The sequence below is a fragment of the Coregonus lavaretus genome (assembly GCF_964263955.1).
Source record: "Coregonus lavaretus genome assembly, contig: HAP1_SCAFFOLD_322, whole genome shotgun sequence".
Lineage (NCBI taxonomy): Eukaryota > Metazoa > Chordata > Actinopteri > Salmoniformes > Salmonidae > Coregonus > Coregonus lavaretus.
In genome coordinates, this window is record NW_028163312.1 from 125,799 (window position 1) to 143,928 (window position 18,130).

Below are 18,130 nucleotides of genomic sequence, written 5' to 3' on the forward strand. Positions count from 1 at the left end.
TCACAAACCCAGTAGAGGTGAGACACATTGGTAATGGTTTTAAATAGACAGCAGGGGGCAGTATAACACTTCTCACTCTCGTTCTCTCGCTCGCTCTCCCTCCTCTCCATTTCTGTCTTGCTCTCCTCTGTCTCTCTCCTCTCTCTCTTTCCCTCCCTCTCTGTCTCTCTCTCTCTCCTCCTCTCTCTTTCCCTCCCACTCTGTCTCTCTCTCTCTCTCTCTCTCTCTCTCTCTCTCTCTCTCTCTCTCTCTCTCTCTCTCTCTCTCTCTCTCTCTCCTCCTCTCTCTCTTTCCCTCCCTCTCTGTCTCTCTCTCTCTCTCTCCTCCTCTCTCTCTTTCCCTCCCTCTCTGTCTCTCTCTCTCTCTCTCCTCCTCTCTCTCTCTCTCTCTCTCTCTCTCTCTCTCTCTCTCCTCCTCTCTCTTTCCCTCCCTCTCTGTCTCTCTCTCTCCTCCTCTCTCTCTTTCCCTCCCTCTCTTTCCCTCCCTCTCTGTCTCTCTCTCTCTCTCCTCCTCTCTCTCTTTCCCTCCCTCTCTGTCTCTCTCTCTCTCTCTCTCCTCCTCTCTCTCTCTCTGTCTCTCTCTCTCTCTGTCTCTCTGTCTCTCTCTCTCTCTCTCTCTCTCTCCTCCTCTCTCTCTTTCCCTCCCTCTCTGTCTCTCTCTCTCTCCTCCTCTCTCTCTTTCCCTCCCTCTCTGTCTCTCTCTCTCTCTCCTCCTCTCTCTCTTTCCCTCCCTCCCTCTCTGTCTCTCTCTCTCTCTCTCTCCTCCTCTCTCTCTCTCTCTCTCTCTCTCTCTCTCTCTCTCTCTCTCTCTCTCTCTCTCTCTCTCTCTCTCTCTGTCTCTCTCTCTCTCTCCGTTGTCAGGACTCTCTCTCTGATGTGTATCTGGAGAACCTGCTGGGTTGTTCTCGGTCTGGTTTCCAGCGGCTGCCCAAGTGGCGGCAGAATGACCTGAAGAAGAAGGCGGGGCTGTTCTGAGTGGGCAGTCAATCATTTGGAATGAGTTGAATGGCTATATTTTCATTGATTGTGTTCAAGTTGTGTTTGAGTTGCCATACTTTTCAAATACAGTTCTAGCTTGAGGAACTGTACATACATGATGAGCTCTACAAATAAATAATATTATACAAATTAATATTAATATTATTATTATTATTATAATAATTATTATACTTCAGCTGATGAAGTCACTGCCAGGGAACCTGCCAGATACTGGCATGTACGTTACCAACAGCAATACCACTTTCATTTTCAGTCTCTTTAACATTATTTATTGAACAAAACTATGCCCTTCACTGATATGTTCTACCCGTATGCTGAACAGAATAAAAAGCAGGGGTGTGTTTTTTTTTGACATTCAAAATTAATTAAATCAAGATATATTTTAAATGTTTTAATCATTATGATAAGTTGCTGTATTGTGTTTTGTTGTATTTACTGCAACTCAGTATACGACCATAATGAACAAACCCTTTCAAACCACATGGATAATTATCATAAAGCTGTCACAAAATCTCTCAAAATAAAAACTATTCACCATCAAAAACTTTTCTAAATTCTTATTTTATTCAAGAACATGTGCAAATGCAGTTTACTGAAAAACAACAGTAAGATATTATGACCACAGCTCCTTGATGTCTTTATACTCGGACATTTTTCCTGTTATATTGTTACACAGCTGATATTAAGAGAGGAGTGTTAGAGGAACCAAAGTAGATAATAGATGGCTTGATGTGTATTTCATATGAACAGTCAGTAACAACAGTCAGTAACAACAGTCATAACAGTCAGTAACAACAGTCATTACAACAATGGGTAACAACAGTCAGTAACAACAGTCATAACAGTCATTACAACAATTGGTAACAACAGTCAGTAACAACAGTCGGTAACAACAGTCGGTAACAACAGTCATAACAGCAGTCATAACAACAGTCGGTAACAACAGTCAGTAACAACAGTCACAACAGTCAGTAACAACAGTCATAACAACAGTCATAACAGACAGTAACAACAACAGTCATAACAGCAGTCATAACAACAGTCGGTAACAACAGTCATAACAGCAGTCATAACAACAGTCGGTAACAACAGTCGGTAACAACAGTCATAACAACAGTCATACTTCGAACTTCAGAGATCCGAATTGAATAGAGCCCTTAGTCAGCTTCTCTTAAAAGAAGTGTAAAGATAAAAGAGATTGTAAAACGTTAAAAATCAACATATTAAAAACTTTGTCAGTTACAACTCAATAATGGGGGAGGGGTCAGTATGGATTGGACTTTTTAGTATGGTGTGGGAGGTGTTAGTATGATGTGGGAGGGGTCAGTGTGGTGTGGGAGGGGTCAGTATGATGTGGGAGGGGTCGGTGTGATGTGGGAGGGGTCAGTATGATGTGGGAGGGGTCAGTGTGGTGTGGGAGGGGTCAGTATGATGTGGGAGGGGTCAGTGTGGTGTTTGAGGGGTCAGTCTGATATGGGAGTGACCAGTGCGGTATGGGAGAGGTTAGTGTCATGTGGGAGTGGCTAGTGTGGTATGGGAGGGGTTAGTATGATGTGGGAGGGGTCCGTGTGAAGTGGGCAGGGTCTATTTGGCGTCCAGCAGCATGAGGTGAACAAACAGGCCAGCAGAGGGGATGACATCACCACGCTTGTTGAGCAGAGGGACTTGGCGGTAACCTGGGAAACAGGACGTGAGGTTTGAACAAGTCAGCAATGAGGAGAGGAAAGAAGGCAAGAGAGCGAGGAGTGTTACCGTTCTGTAGACTGGTGAGTGGCAGGCAGTACTGTCCAATCAGGTCGTTCTGTGAGGTGGAGTCATAGTCTTCGACCAGGAAGCGCACCAGGGCCAGCTCTGGTGCCTGGATGTCAAACTGGAACGTCTCGTTCCACATGGGGTTAAAACCTGCAGAGAGGAACATTGTTCCACATGGGGTTAAAACCTGCAGAGAGGAACATCGTTCCACATGGGGTTAAAACCTGCAGAGAGGAACATCGTTCCACATGGGGTTAAAACCTGCAGAGAGGAACATCGTTCCACATGGGGTTAAAACCTGCAGAGAGGAACATCGTTCCACATGGGGTTAAAACCTGCAGAGAGGAACATCGTTCCACATGGGGTTAAAACCTGCAGAGAGGAATATCGTTCCACATGGGGTTAAAACCTGCAGAGAGGAACATTGTTCCACATGGGGTTAAAACCTGCAGAGAGGAACATCGTTCCACATGGGGTTAAAACCTGCAGAGAGGAACATCGTTCCACATGGGGTTAAAACCTGCAGAGAGGAACATCGTTCCACATGGGGTTAAAACCTGCAGAGAGGAACATTGTTCCACATGGGGTTAAAACCTGCAGAGAGGAACATCGTTCCACATGGGGTTAAAACCTGCAGCAGAGGAACATCGTTCCACATGGGGTTAAAACCTGCAGAGAGGAACATCATTCCACATGGGGTTAAAACCTGCAGAGAGGAACATCGTTCCACATGGGGTTAAAACCTGCAGAGAGGAACATCGTTCCACATGGGGTTAAAACCTGCAGAGAGGAACATTGTTCCACATGGGGTTAAAACCTGCAGAGAGGAACATCGTTCCACATGGGGTTAAAACCTGCAGAGAGGAACATCGTTCCACATGGGGTTAAAACCTGCAGAGAGGAACATTGTTCCACATGGGGTTAAAACCTGCAGAGAGGAACATTGTTCCACATGGGGTTAAAACCTGCAGAGAGGAACATTGTTCCACATGGGGTTAAAACCTGCAGAGAGGAACATCGTTCCACATGGGGTTAAAACCTGCAGCAGAGAGGAACATCGTTCCACATGGGGTTAAAACCTGCAGAGAGGAACATTGTTCCACATGGGTTTAAAACCTGCAGAGAGGAACATTGTTCCACATGGGGTTAAAACCTGCAGCAGAGGAACATCGTTCCACATGGGGTTAAAACCTGCAGAGAGGAACATTGTTCCACATGGGGTTAAAACCTGCAGCAGAGGAACATTGTTCCACATGGGGTTAAAACCTGCAGCAGAGAGGAACATTGTTCCACATGGGGTTAAAACCTGCAGAGAGGAACATTGTTCCACATGGGGTTAAAACCTGCAGCAGAGAGGAACATTGTTCCACATGGGGTTAAAACCTGCAGAGAGGAACATTGTTCCACATGGGGTTAAAACCTGCAGAGAGGAACATTGTTCCACATGGGGTTAAAACCTGCAGAGAGGAACATTGTTCCACATGGGGTTAAAACCTGCAGAGAGGAACATTGTTCCACATGGGGTTAAAACCTGCAGAGAGGAACATTGTTCCACATGGGGTTAAAACCTGCAGAGAGGAACATTGTTCCACATGGGGTTAAAACCTGCAGAGAGAAACATTGTTCCACATGGGGTTAAAACCTGCAGAGAGGAACATTGTTCCACATGGGGTTAAAACCTGCAGAGAGGAACATTGTTCCACATTGGGTTAAAACCTGCAGAGAGGAACATTGTTCCACATGGGGTTAAAACCTGCAGAGAGGAACATTGTTCCACATGGGGTTAAAACCTGCAGAGAGGAACATTGTTCCACATGGGGTTAAAACCTGCAGAGAGGAACATTGTTCCACATGGGGTTAAAACCTGCAGAGAGGAACAGAAGGCCTGGATCAGATTCTGACACTGCGTGTGTGTGTGGTTGTGTGTGTGTGTGTGGTTGTGTGTGTGTGTGTGTGGGTCTGTTTGGTGTGTGTGTGTGTGTTTGTGTGTGTGTGTTTGTGTGTCTCACCGTTGTTCTCGATGGAGTATGTCTCCTTGCTGGAGGTGTGTGTGTGTGTGTGTGTGTGTGTGTGTGTGTGTGTGTGTGTGAGTGTGTGTATCTGGGTCTGTTTGGTGTGTGTGGTTGTGTGTGGTTGTGTGTGTGTGTGTGTCTCACCGTTGTTCTCGATGGAGTATGTCTCCTGGCTGGAGGTGTCGGCTGCAACACCATAGATCTCCACTTTAACCAGCGGGTCCACGATGGATTTAGGCTTGTCCTTGTTTAACTTGGGAAGCTGCTGGGCTGAGATCACCTGGAGATACACACACAGAGGCATACATACACACACACACACACACACACACACACTTGAGGTCTATAGCAGAAAGCCTTGTGACTAAGGATATTTCAAAGCTGCATTGATTTTATGTCCTGTAGTGCAGTTTAGTACACAACATAATGAATCTCTCTTGAACCATATCTCATCTCAATTAAATGAAATGTTGTCATTTGAAGCGATGCCAGTCAGTTCCTAGCTCCATTCCTCTTAGTAGTAACTATAACTATAAGATACACAATATAGAGGCAGTGCACAGAAACTCCTTGCCGTTATCAGAAGGCCATTCTCCTTCCTCAATATATTGCTATTGTATTAATCAATGTACCATTCTCTGTAGTAGCCTTCACTGTGTTCTACTAGTAGCTATTATAATACACTTTAGTGATATTCCACTAATATAATACACTATCATATAATATATAATTCAATATAATACATACAGTATACACTATAATATATAACACACTATAGCGGTGTTCCTCTCACCATGACGTGGAAGGTCTTGTGTTTGATCCAGGGTCCCTTGGTGGGGGTCACAGGGTTGAACTCTGACCCAGCGTATCTCTGGAAGTCAGGCTTCAGGACGTATCCACTCAGCCCGTTGGATCGGAACCTGCCCTGGTTCAGGTCCATCTCCTTAGACGGAGTCTGGAAGTTTAGCGCCACTGGAGAGAAGAAATTATAATCAATAAAGCATCTTCATGCATTTATAGAGAAAGGGGAAGACTGTGGTATGAGCTGGTACAGAGATTGTTCATGTCAATGTTATCAGAGGATTCTTAAATAAAAGTATAATTGAAGAGAGAGTACCAATCTGACAGCCTGCGTTCCACAGGGGAACAGGGTTGTAGTTGGAGGAGGCTGTTCTGGAGCCGGCTGGGTAGATACGGCTCAGCTTGGTCATGTTGTGGTGGATAAAGGCATTTGCTGGGAGAGAGGTAAACCAGACAGGACAATGATGCAATCCTTGTAAGAACTGTTCTAGAACATGCATAATGAAAGTGTGTTCTAGAACATGCATAATGGAAGTGTGTTCTAGAACATGCATAATGGAAGTGTGTTCTAGAACATGCATAATGAAAGTTGTGTTCTAGAACATGCATAATGAAAGTTGTGTTCTAGAACATGCATAATGGAAGTGTGTTCTAGAACATGCATAATGAAAGTTGTGTTCTAGAACATGCATAATGAAAGTTGTGTTCTAGAACATGCATAATGAAAGTTGTGTTCTAGAACATGCATAATGGAAGTTGTGTTCTAGAACATGCATAATGAAAGTTGTGTTCTAGAACATGCATAATGAAAGTTGTGTTCTAGAACATGCATAATGAAATCTATGTTCTAGAATGAAATGTCTATAGTACTCTGAATCAAGGCTGAAAGGTCCTTTTATCCAGGCTTGACAGAAGAGAGGGATTTACCTGCTGTCTCAGCCAGGTGAACAGCCTTGACAGAAGAGAGGGATTTACCTGCTGTCTCAGCCAGGTTAACGGCCTTGACAGAAGAGAGGGATTTACCTGCTGTCTCAGCCAGGTTAACGGCCTTGCTCTCTTTGAAGGAGGACATCTCATAGAAGGCCTGGTTGTGTTTGGCGTGTTCAAAATCGGAGAAGTGGACACTCTTACAGTAGATCACCAAGTCAGACAGTTGCTTGGCTAGCTTGATCTTTGACTTCTGAAAAGCAATAAGACATCATCTTTATAATATTAACATCTACAGAAATAGAGATGTTATGAATGAATTTCTGTCAAAGTATTCCCATATGTGTTTTCCTTGGCATATGGCTTGACATTTGAAATGGAACTAGTTCTGCTGAGGACAGCATATGGCTTGGCATTTGAAATGGAACTAGTTCTGCTGAGGACAGTTTTGCAGCTAATCCAGCTAATCCAGTGTGCCTTGGCCCTGTTGGGGGTTTATGTGTTTGGCACCACAGTAGCATGACTATGTCTATTGGGCCTTGGTAGTGCCCCACTAGGGACTAGGGTGACCACAGTCCTGTGGGCCTTGGTAGTGCCCTACTAGGGACTAGGGTGACCACAGTCCTGTGGGCCTTGGTAGTGCCCCACTAGGGACTAGGGTGACCACAGTCCTGTGGGCCTTGGTAGTGCCCTACTAGGGACTAGGGTAACCACAGTCCTGTGGGCCTTGGTAGTGCCCTACTAGGGACTAGGGTGACCACAGTCCTGTGGGCCTTGGTAGTGCGCTACTAGGGACTAGGGTGACCACAGTCCTGTGGGCCTTGGTAGTGCCCTATTAGGGACTAGGGTGACCACAGTCCTGTGGGCCTTGGTAGTGCCCTACTAGGGACTAGGGTGACCACAGTCCTGTGGGCCTTGGTAGTGCCCTACTAGGGACTAGGGTGACCACAGTCCTGTGGGCCTTGGTAGTGCGCTACTAGGGACTAGGGTGACCACAGTCCTGTGGGCCTTGGTAGTGCCCTACTAGGGACTAGGGTGACCACAGTCCTGTGGGCCTTGGTAGTGCCCTATTAGGGACTAGGGTGACCACAGTCCTGTGGGCCTTGGTAGTGCCCTACTAGGGACTAGGGTGACCACAGTCCTGTGGGCCTTGGTAGTGCCCTACTAGGGACTAGGGTGACCACAGTCCTGTGGGCCTTGGTAGTGCCCTACTAGGGACTAGGGTGACCAGAGTCCTGTGGGCCTTGGTAGTGCCCTACTAGGGACTAGGGTGACCACAGTCCTGTGGGCCTTGGTAGTGCCCTACTAGGGACTAGGGTGACCACAGTCCTGTGGGCCTTGGTAGTGCCCTACTAGGGACTAGGGTGACCACAGTCCTGTGGGCCTTGGTAGTGCCCTACTAGGGACTAGGGTGACCACAGTCCTGTGGGCCTTGGTAGTGCCCTACTAGGGACTAGGGTGACCACAGTCCTGTGGGCCTTGGTAGTGCCCTACTAGGGTCTAGGGTGACCACAGTCCTGTGGGCCTTGGTAGTGCCCTACTAGGGACTAGGGTGACCACAGTCCTGTGGGCCTTGGTAGTGCCCTTCTAGGGACTAGGGTGACCACAGTCCTGTGGGCCTTGGTAGTGCCCTACTAGGGACTAGGGTGACCACAGTCCTGTGGGCCTTGGTAGTGCCCTACTAGGGACTAGGGTGACCACAGTCCTGTGGGCCTTGGTAGTGCCCTACTAGGGACTAGGGTGCCATTAGGGACACCAGGTCTTTAACTACCTTGGCACCACAGCAATCAATAGTCAATATACAGGCTATATACAGGGGGTACCGGTACAGAGTCAATATACAGGCTATATACAGGGGGTACCGGTACAGAGTCAATATACAGGCTATATACAGGGGGTACCGGTACAGAGTCAATATACAGGCTATATACAGGGGGTACCGGTACCGAGTCAATATACAGGCTATATACAGGGGGTACCGGTACTGGGTCAATGTGGGGGTACAGGTTAGTTGTGTTTATACCATTACCTTGGCTTTGGCCTTCTGTCCGTTGGAGTCTGTCTTGGAGTTGTTGGTCTCTGCAGCCTCGTCCTCCTCTGAGACACAGTCGTCCTCTTCTCCAGGACTGATGCTGCTGAAGACGGCATCCAGCTTGTTCAGTCGTTTCCCCTTGATGATGAACCGACCCTTCAGCTCCTACACAGAGACAGACAGATACACATTGTAATGTAATTATCAACGCAAAAAAAATACAAAATACCAGGACACCTTGTTAAGGGTTCAGCAGTGAAGCTGGTGCAGTGAAGCTGGCCCTGTTGTATTTGTTCCAGTTCATTGGTGTTATTATTATTATACCAGTTCTTCGGTCCCACTCCTCACCCCATATGACCTAGAGTCCTGAAATTCAGTGCATAGGTCCCTCTTCTCACAAGGAACACATTAGCCTAATGAACCCATAAGGTCCACCTGACGGGCGCCCCCAGGTGGTGAAGGTAGGAAACAACACCTCCACTTCGCTGATCCTCAACACAGGGGCCCTACAAGGGTGTGTGCGCAGCCCCCTCCTGTACTCCCTGTTCACCCATGACTGCATGGCCAAGCACGCCTCCAACTCAATCATCAAGTTTGCAGACGACACAACAGTAGTAGGCTTGATTACCAATAATGACGAGACCGCCTACAGGGAGGAGGTGAGGGCTCTGGGAGTGTGGTGCCAGGAAAATGACCTCTCCTTCAACGTCAACAAAACAAAGGAGATGATCGTGGACTTCAGGAAACAGAAGAGGGTGCACCCCCCTATCCACATCGACGGGACCGCAGGGGAGAAGGTGGAAAGATTCAAGTTCCTTGGCGTACACATCACTGACAAACTGAAATGGTCCACCCACACAGACAGTGTGGTGAAGAAGTCGCAACAGAGCCTCTTCAACCTCAGGAGGCTGAAGAAATTTGACTTGGCATCTAAAACCCTCACAAACTTTTACAGATGCACAATTGAGAGCATCCTGTCGGGCTGCATGACCCCCTGGTACGGCAACTGCACCGCCCACAACCGCAGGGCTCTCCAGAGGGTGGTGCGGTCTGCCGAACTCATTACCGGGGGCAAACTACCCGCCCTCCAAGACACCTACAGCACCCGATGTCACAGGAAGGCCAAAAAAATCATCAAGGACATCAACCACCCGAGCCACTGCCTGTTCACCCCACTATCATCCTGAAGGCAAGGTCAGTACAGGTGCATCAAAGCTGGGACCGAGAGAATGAAAAACAGCTTCTATCTCAAGGCCATCAGACTGTTAAATAGCCATCACTAGCACATTAGAGGCTGCTGCTGCCTATTGAAATCACTGGCCACTTTAAGAAATGGAACACTAGTCACTTTAATAATGTTTCCATATCTTGCACTACTCATCTCATATGTATATACTGCATTCTATTCTATAATATTCTACTGTATCTTAGTCCATGCCGCTCTGTCATTGCTTGTCCATATATGTATATATTCTTAAATTCCATTCCTTACTTAGATTTGTGTGTATTGGGTATATGTTGTGAAATTGTTAGATATTACTTGTTAGATATTACTGCACTGTCGGAGCTAGAAGCACAAGCATTTCTCTACACCCGCAATAACGTCTGCTAAACACGTGTATTTGAAAAATAAGATTAGATTAGATTAGATTTGATGATGGATTTTCCGCCATTTTGAATTTTGTGAAAAACACTTAAATGACATCTCCTCCGGAACCACTGGGCCGATCTGGATTAACCTTGACATATGGCATCTATGGACCAAGGTCTCTCACCGCAATATTTTCCAGACTAGTATATCAAACAATATGGCCGATACTGACCAATAAACGTTAATGTAGCCGTGGTCTGGCACATTAATGCATATAAAATAAAATAAAATATTTTAAAAAATCAGACATGGTACACGTTTCAAACAGTCAAGACTCAACATATTCAAGCGTATTCAGATCGACCACACGGTGGCCATATACTGTGCACATGCTTATATCTTATGATCTGTTTGACTCAGAGTGATGAAATTTGGCACACAATGTAAGGGAAATGAGTCTAGCTAATCTGTAAAGTATGGTTCAAATGTTATTGAGTCTAGCTGACATAGTTACGTGTGTGTATTCATCTTTACTGGGTAGTAGATGGTTATGGTTTTAATATGCTGGCAAGTTAGGCAACATAGTGCCTCTTTCTAAAACAAGATCTCCATAATTTGCAACATCTTCCATCCTCCAGGAGAGCTAGTGGGTGGGCAGGCTGTTGTTCCTGCTCTAACACACCACAAATCAGCTGCCCAACATGACCTTCATCGGCTGACTGATGTTTCAGCAGGGCTGGAAGAAAAGCCTGCACGCCCAGTAACTATCCAGATGACTGATGTTTCAGCAGGGCTGGAAGAAAAGCCTGCACGCCCAGTAACTATCCAGCGGACTGATGTTTCAGCAGGGCTGGAAGAAAAGCCTGCACGCCCAGTAACTATCCAGATGGAGGTTGAGCACACAGTAGCCTAACACTTATTTGACTTTGTGGGAGGTTAAATGCCTTGCTGAAGGGTACAACAGCAGGCCATTGTACATATGATCAGAGACTAGCAGTGGTTACTTACATCATACAACACAATCTTTTGTAATTTTTTTGACCAATGGTATTACAGACTATTTTTTATTTTTGGACAAGTGACTTAAACTTTCGGACAAGTAAAAAATCAAGCCCTGTGTGGTCTGAGCGGTTTAGCTAATCCACAATCCCAATCCAATCAGATGAACACATGAAAAAGACAAAAGAGAGACAATTACGTTAGCCAATGTCCACAGTATATTATCCAATACTGAACTGATAACTAGATTGTTACATTGAGTTTCAGTTTGGGTGATTTGGACAAGCAGCTAAACATGTTGATGTCAACCTCTGTGTGGAAGGAATAGGCTAATTACTGGGGATGTCACTAGTGTACTTTCCTTCTGTGATCTTCCCTTCTGTGATCTTTCCTTCTGTGATCTTCCCTTCTGTGATCTTTCCTTCTGTGATCTTCCCTTCTGTGTCCTTCCCTTCTGTGATCTTTCCTTCTGTGATCTTCCCTTCTGTGATCTTCCCTTCTGTGTCCTTCCCTTCTGTGATCTTTCCTTCTGTGATCTTCCCTTCTGTGATCTTCCCTTCTGTGTCCTTCCCTTCTGTGATCTTTCCTTCTGTGATCTTTCCTTCTGTGATCTTCCCTTCTGTGATCTTTCCTTCTGTGATTTTCCCTTCTGTGACCTTTCCTTCTGTGATTTTCCCTTCTGTGATCTTTCCTTCTGTGATCTTTCCTTCTGTGTTCTTTCCTTCTGTGATCTTTCCTTCTGTGTTCTTCCCTCCTCCATTCTTTACTGCCCATTGTTCAATAGGTCCACTCGTTGCTGAGGAATTCATCCTTACCCCATCAGTACTAGATAGATGGTTGTGGTTATAACATGCTGGCAGCAATATAGTGGCTCTTTTTTAAACCATTGTTAACTTTCATGCCTGGAATTTATTGATCAAATTAGACAGACAATACTGTAGCAGCAACATGTCTTTCTATCTAAATATTTGAAATAGGACCTATTCCACCAGATGGGGAAATCATCAATCAGACATTCACTGATAGGATTAGAGCAAAGTAACCTAACTTTTGCAAAACACATTTCCACCACTGTTATTGTTGGCAAAGTTAGCTTACGTGTAAACATTTATGGAGAGCCCTAAAAGTTCATCATTTACATTTACATTTTACATTTTATGACGCTGTCACTGGCTGACTGAAGAGAGGTCAGCGAAACCACCTGGGGACTTCAGTAGAGAGAATGCATCTATGATCAGTTTTACCATCCTACCAGCTTCAGTAGAGAGAATGCATCTATGATCAGTTTTACCATCCTACCAGCTTCAGTAGAGAGAATGCATCTATGATCAGTTTTACCATCCTACCAGCTTCAGTAGAGAGAATGCATCTATGATCAGTTTTACCATCCTACCAGCTTCAGTAGAGAGAATGCATCTATGATCAGTTTTACCATCCTACCAGCTTCAGTAGAGAGAATGCATCTATGATCAGTTTTACCATCCTACCAGCTTCAGTAGAGAGAATGCATCTATGATCAGTTTTACCATCCTACCAGCTTCAGTAGAGAGAATGCATCTATGATCAGTTTTACCATCCTACCAGCTTCAGTAGAGAGAATGCATCTATGATCAGTTTTACCATCCTACCAGCTTCAGTAGAGAGAATGCATCTATGATCAGTTTTACCATCCTACCAGCTTCAGTAGAGAGAATGCATCTATGATCAGTTTTACCATCCTACCAGCTTCAGTAGAGAGAATGCATCTATGATCAGTTTTACCATCCTACCAGCTTCAGTAGAGAGAATGCATCTATGATCAGTTTTACCATCCTACCAGCTTCAGTAGAGAGAATGCATCTATGATCAGTTTTACCATCCTACCAGCTTCAGTAGAGAGAATGCATCTATGATCAGTTTTACCATCCTACCAGCTTCAGTAGAGAGAATGCATCTATGATCAGTTTTACCATCCTACCAGCTTCAGTGGAGAGAATGCATCTATGATCAGTTTTACCATCCTACCAGCTTCAGTGGAGAGAATGCATCTATGATCAGTTTTACCATCCTACCAGCTTCAGTGGAGAGAATGCATCTATGATCAGTTTTACCATCCTACCAGCTTCAGTGGAGAGAATGCATCTATGATCAGTTTTACCATCCTACCAGCTTCAGTGGAGAGAATGCATCTATGATCAGTTTTACCATCCTACCAGCTTCAGTGGAGAGAATGCATCTATGATCAGTTTTACCATCCTACCAGCTTCAGTGGAGAGAATGCATCTATGATCAGTTTTACCATCCTACCAGCTTCAGTAGAGAGAATGCATCTATGATCAGTTTTACCATCCTACCAGCTTCAGTAGAGAGAATGCATCTATGATCAGTTTTACCATCCTACCAGCTTCAGTAGAGAGAATGCATCTATGATCAGTTTTACCATCCTACCAGCTTCAGTAGAGAGAATGCATCTATGATCAGTTTTACCATCCTACCAGCTTCAGTAGAGAGAATGCATCTATGATCAGTTTTACCATCCTACCAGCTTCAGTAGAGAGAATGCATCTATGATCAGTTTTACCATCCTACCAGCTTCAGTAGAGAGAATGCATCTATGATCAGTTTTACCATCCTACCAGCTTCAGTAGAGAGAATGCATCTATGATCAGTTTTACCATCCTACCAGCTTCAGTAGAGAGAATGCATCTATGATCAGTTTTACCATCCTACCAGCTTCAGTAGAGAGAATGCATCTATGATCAGTTTTACCATCCTACCAGCTTCAGTAGAGAGAATGCATCTATGATCAGTTTTACCATCCTACCAGCTTCAGTAGAGAGAATGCATCTATGATCAGTTTTACCATCCTACCAGCTTCAGTAGAGAGAATGCATCTATGATCAGTTTTACCATCCTACCAGCTTCAGTAGAGAGAATGCATCTATGATCAGTTTTACCATCCTACCAGCTTCAGTAGAGAGAATGCATCTATGATCAGTTTTACCATCCTACCAGCTTCAGTAGAGAGAATGCATCTATGATCAGTTTTACCATCCTACCAGCTTCAGTAGAGAGAATGCATCTATGATCAGTTTTACCATCCTACCAGCTTCAGTAGAGAGAATGCATCTATGATCAGTTTTACCATCCTACCAGCTTCAGTAGAGAGAATGCATCTATGATCAGTTTTACCATCCTACCAGCTTCAGTAGAGAGAATGCATCTATGATCAGTTTTACCATCCTACCAGCTTCAGTAGAGAGAATGCATCTATGATCAGTTTTACCATCCTACCAGCTTCAGTAGAGAGAATGCATCTATGATCAGTTTTACCATCCTACCAGCTTCAGTAGAGAGAATGCATCTATGATCAGTTTTACCATCCTACCAGCTTCAGTAGAGAGAATGCATCTATGATCAGTTTTACCATCCTACCAGCTTCAGTAGAGAGAATGCATCTATGATCAGTTTTACCATCCTACCAGCTTCAGTAGAGAGAATGCATCTATGATCAGTTTTACCATCCTACCAGCTTCAGTAGAGAGAATGCATCTATGATCAGTTTTACCATCCTACCAGCTTCAGTAGAGAGAATGCATCTATGATCAGTTTTACCATCCTACCAGCTTCAGTAGAGAGAATGCATCTATGATCAGTTTTACCATCCTACCAGCTTCAGTAGAGAGAATGCATCTATGATCAGTTTTACCATCCTACCAGCTTCAGTAGAGAGAATGCATCTATGATCAGTTTTACCATCCTACCAGCTTCAGTAGAGAGAATGCATCTATGATCAGTTTTACCATCCTACCAGCTTCAGTAGAGAGAATGCATCTATGATCAGTTTTACCATCCTACCAGCTTCAGTAGAGAGAATGCATCTATGATCAGTTTTACCATCCTACCAGCTTCAGTAGAGAGAATGCATCTATGATCAGTTTTACCATCCTACCAGCTTCAGTAGAGAGAATGCATCTATGATCAGTTTTACCATCCTACCAGCTTCAGTAGAGAGAATGCATCTATGATCAGTTTTACCATCCTACCAGCTTCAGTAGAGAGAATGCATCTATGATCAGTTTTACCATCCTACCAGCTTCAGTAGAGAGAATGCATCTATGATCAGTTTTACCATCCTACCAGCTTCAGTAGAGAGAATGCATCTATGATCAGTTTTACCATCCTACCAGCTTCCACCCTCAGTCCTTACCATCTCACGGAATTTGCATATTTTCACAACATTTTGGCAAAGCTTGCTAGGTGGCTAACGCATTAACAGAGAGGTATATTTTCTGGGTGATTTAAATATTGACTGGCTTTCATCAAGCTACCCACTCAAGAAAGAGCCTCAAACTGTAACCAGTGCCTGCAATCTGGTTCAGGTTATCAATCAACCTACCAGGGTAGTTATAAACAGCACAGGAATGAAATCATCAACATGTATTGATCACATCTTTACTAATGCTGCAGAAATGTGCTTTAATGTATCCTAATCCATTGCCTGTAGTGATCACAATATAGTAGCCATATCTAGGAAAACCAAAGTTCCAAAGGCTGGGCCTAATATAGTGTATAAGAGGTCATACAATACGTTTGTAGTGATTCCTATGTTGTTGATGTGAAGAATATTTGTTAATATGTGGTTGTTAATGAGGAGCAACCAGATGCTGCGCTTTACACATTTATGAAATTGCTTATTCCAGTTACTAAAAAGCATAAACCCATTAAGACAATGACTGTAAAACTGTTAAATCCCCGTGGATTGATGAGGAATTGAAAAATGGTATGGTTGAGAGGGATGAGGCAAAAGAGATGGCAAATAGGTCTGGCTGCACAACCGATTGGCAAACATACTGCAAACTGAAAAATCATGTGACTAAACTGAATAAAAAGAAGAAGAAACTAAACTATGAAACAAAGATAAATGACATAAAGAATGATAGTAAAAAGCTTTGGAGCACCTTCAATTACATTTTGGGCAAAAATACATTTATTGAATCAGATGGCTCATTCATCACAAAACCCACTGATATTGCCAATTACTTTAATGATTTTTTCATTGGCAAGATTAGCAAATTTAGACATGACATGCCAGCAACAAAAGCTGACACTACACATCCAAGTTTAACTGACCAAGTTATGAAAGATAAGCGTTGTAATTTTGAATTGTGAGTGTGGAAGAGGTGAATTTTTTGTTGTTGTCTATCAACAATGACAAGCCACCGGTGTCACGCCCTGACTCTGAGGACTTGTATTTGTTGAGTCAGGGTGTGTATTTTCTGGGTTGTGTTTGCTATGTCGATGTTCTATGTTTAAGATCTAGAATGGGTAGATCTATGTTGGCCTGTGTGGTTCCCAATCAGAGGCAGCTGTAGCTCGTTGTCTCTGATTGGGACCATACTTAGGCAGCCTGTTGGCACCAGTTAGTTGTAGGATCTTGTTCCGTGTAAGGTATGTTGTTTGTGTGCTACCTTGGACTTCACGTTTCGTTTGTTGTTTTGTCATGTGTTTAGTCGTTAATAAATATGAATGCATATCACGCTGCGCCTTGGTTCGACCAGTCTTTAAACGATCGTGACAACCGGGGTCTGACAACTTGGATGGAGAATTACTGAGGATAATAGCGGACGATATTTCCACTCCCATTTACCATATCTTCAATCTAAGCCTACTAGAAAGTGTGTGCCCTCAGGCCTGGAGGGAAGCAAAAGTTATTCCGCTACCTAAGAATATTAAAGCCCCCTTTACTGGTTAAAATATCCGACCAATCAGCCTGTTACCAACACTTAGTAAACTTTGGGGAAAAATTGTGTTTGACCAGATACAATGCTATTTTACAGTAAACAAATTGACAACAGACTTTCAGCATGCTTATAGGGAAGGACATTCAACAAGCACAGCACTTACACAAATGACTGATGATTGGCGGAGAGAAATTCATGATTAAAAGATTGTGGGAGCTGTTTTGTTAGACTTCAGTGCGGCTTTTGACATTATCGATCATAGTCTGCTGCTGGAAAAAACGTATGTGTTATGGCTTTACACCCCCTGCTATAATGTGGATAAAGAGTTACCTGTCTAACAGAACACAGCGGGTGTTCTTTAATGAAAGCCTCTCCAACAAAATCCAGGTAGAATCAGGAATTCCCCAGGGCAGCTGTCTAGGCCCATTACTTTTTTCAATCTTTGCTAATGACATGCCACTGGCTTTGAGTAAAGCCAGTGTGTCTATGTATGCGGATGACTCAACACTATACATATGTCAGCTAATACAGCGACTGAAATGACATCAACACTTAACAAAAAGCTGCAGTTAGTTTCAGAATGGGTGGCAAGGAATAAGTTAGTGCTAAATATTTCAAAAACTAAAAGCATTGTATTTGGGACAAATCATTCACTAAACCCTAACCTCAACTAAATCTTAATGTGGAAATTGAGCAAGTTGAAGTGACTAAACTGCTTGGAGTAACCCTGGATTGTAAACTGTCATGGTCAAAACATATTGATACAACAGTAGCTAAGATGGGGAGAAGTCTGTCCATAATAAAGTGCTGCACTACCTTCTTAACAACACTATCAACAAGGCAGGTCCTACAGGCCCTAGTTTTGTCACACCTGGACTACTCTTCAGTCGTGTGGTCAGGTGCCACAAAGAGAGACCTCTGAAAATTACAATTGGCTCAGAACAGGGCAGCTTGCCTGACCCTTAAATATAGACAGAGAGCTAACATTAATACATCTCACATGGCTCAAAGTGGAGGAGAGATTGACTTCATCACTACTTGTCTTTGTAAGAAGTGTTGACATGCTGAATGCATCGAGGTGTCTGTTTAAACTACTAGCACACAGCTCAGAAACCCATGCATACCCCACAAGACATGCCACCAGAGGTCTCTTCACAATACTCAAGTCCAGAACAGACTATGGGAGCCGCACAGTACTACATAGAGCCATGACTACATGGAACTCTATTCCACATCAGTTAACTGATGCAAGCAGTAGAATCAGATGTAAAAAAACAGATAAAAATACACCTTAT

The 18,130-nt window shown here is 44.0% G+C and overlaps 1 protein-coding gene across 1 annotated transcript in view; it reads right to left on the minus strand.

Moving 5' to 3' along the window:
- Nucleotides 1–1,540: 1,540 nt before the first annotated feature.
- The window catches only part of LOC311118264 (1-phosphatidylinositol 4,5-bisphosphate phosphodiesterase delta-1-like), a 102,829-nt gene continuing 86,239 nt past the window's right edge, over nucleotides 1,541–18,130 (minus strand). Inside the window, exons 9-15 of the mRNA XM_084193097.1 lie at nucleotides 8,520–8,687; nucleotides 6,587–6,743; nucleotides 5,880–5,996; nucleotides 5,556–5,734; nucleotides 4,907–5,042; nucleotides 2,751–2,900; nucleotides 1,541–2,674 (exon numbers count right to left, since the gene is read on the minus strand). Coding sequence (XP_084049223.1) covers nucleotides 2,583–2,674; nucleotides 2,751–2,900; nucleotides 4,907–5,042; nucleotides 5,556–5,734; nucleotides 5,880–5,996; nucleotides 6,587–6,743; nucleotides 8,520–8,687 — 999 coding nt within the window. The 3' untranslated portion in view covers nucleotides 1,541–2,582. The remainder of the gene's footprint in view (nucleotides 2,675–2,750; nucleotides 2,901–4,906; nucleotides 5,043–5,555; nucleotides 5,735–5,879; nucleotides 5,997–6,586; nucleotides 6,744–8,519; nucleotides 8,688–18,130) is intronic.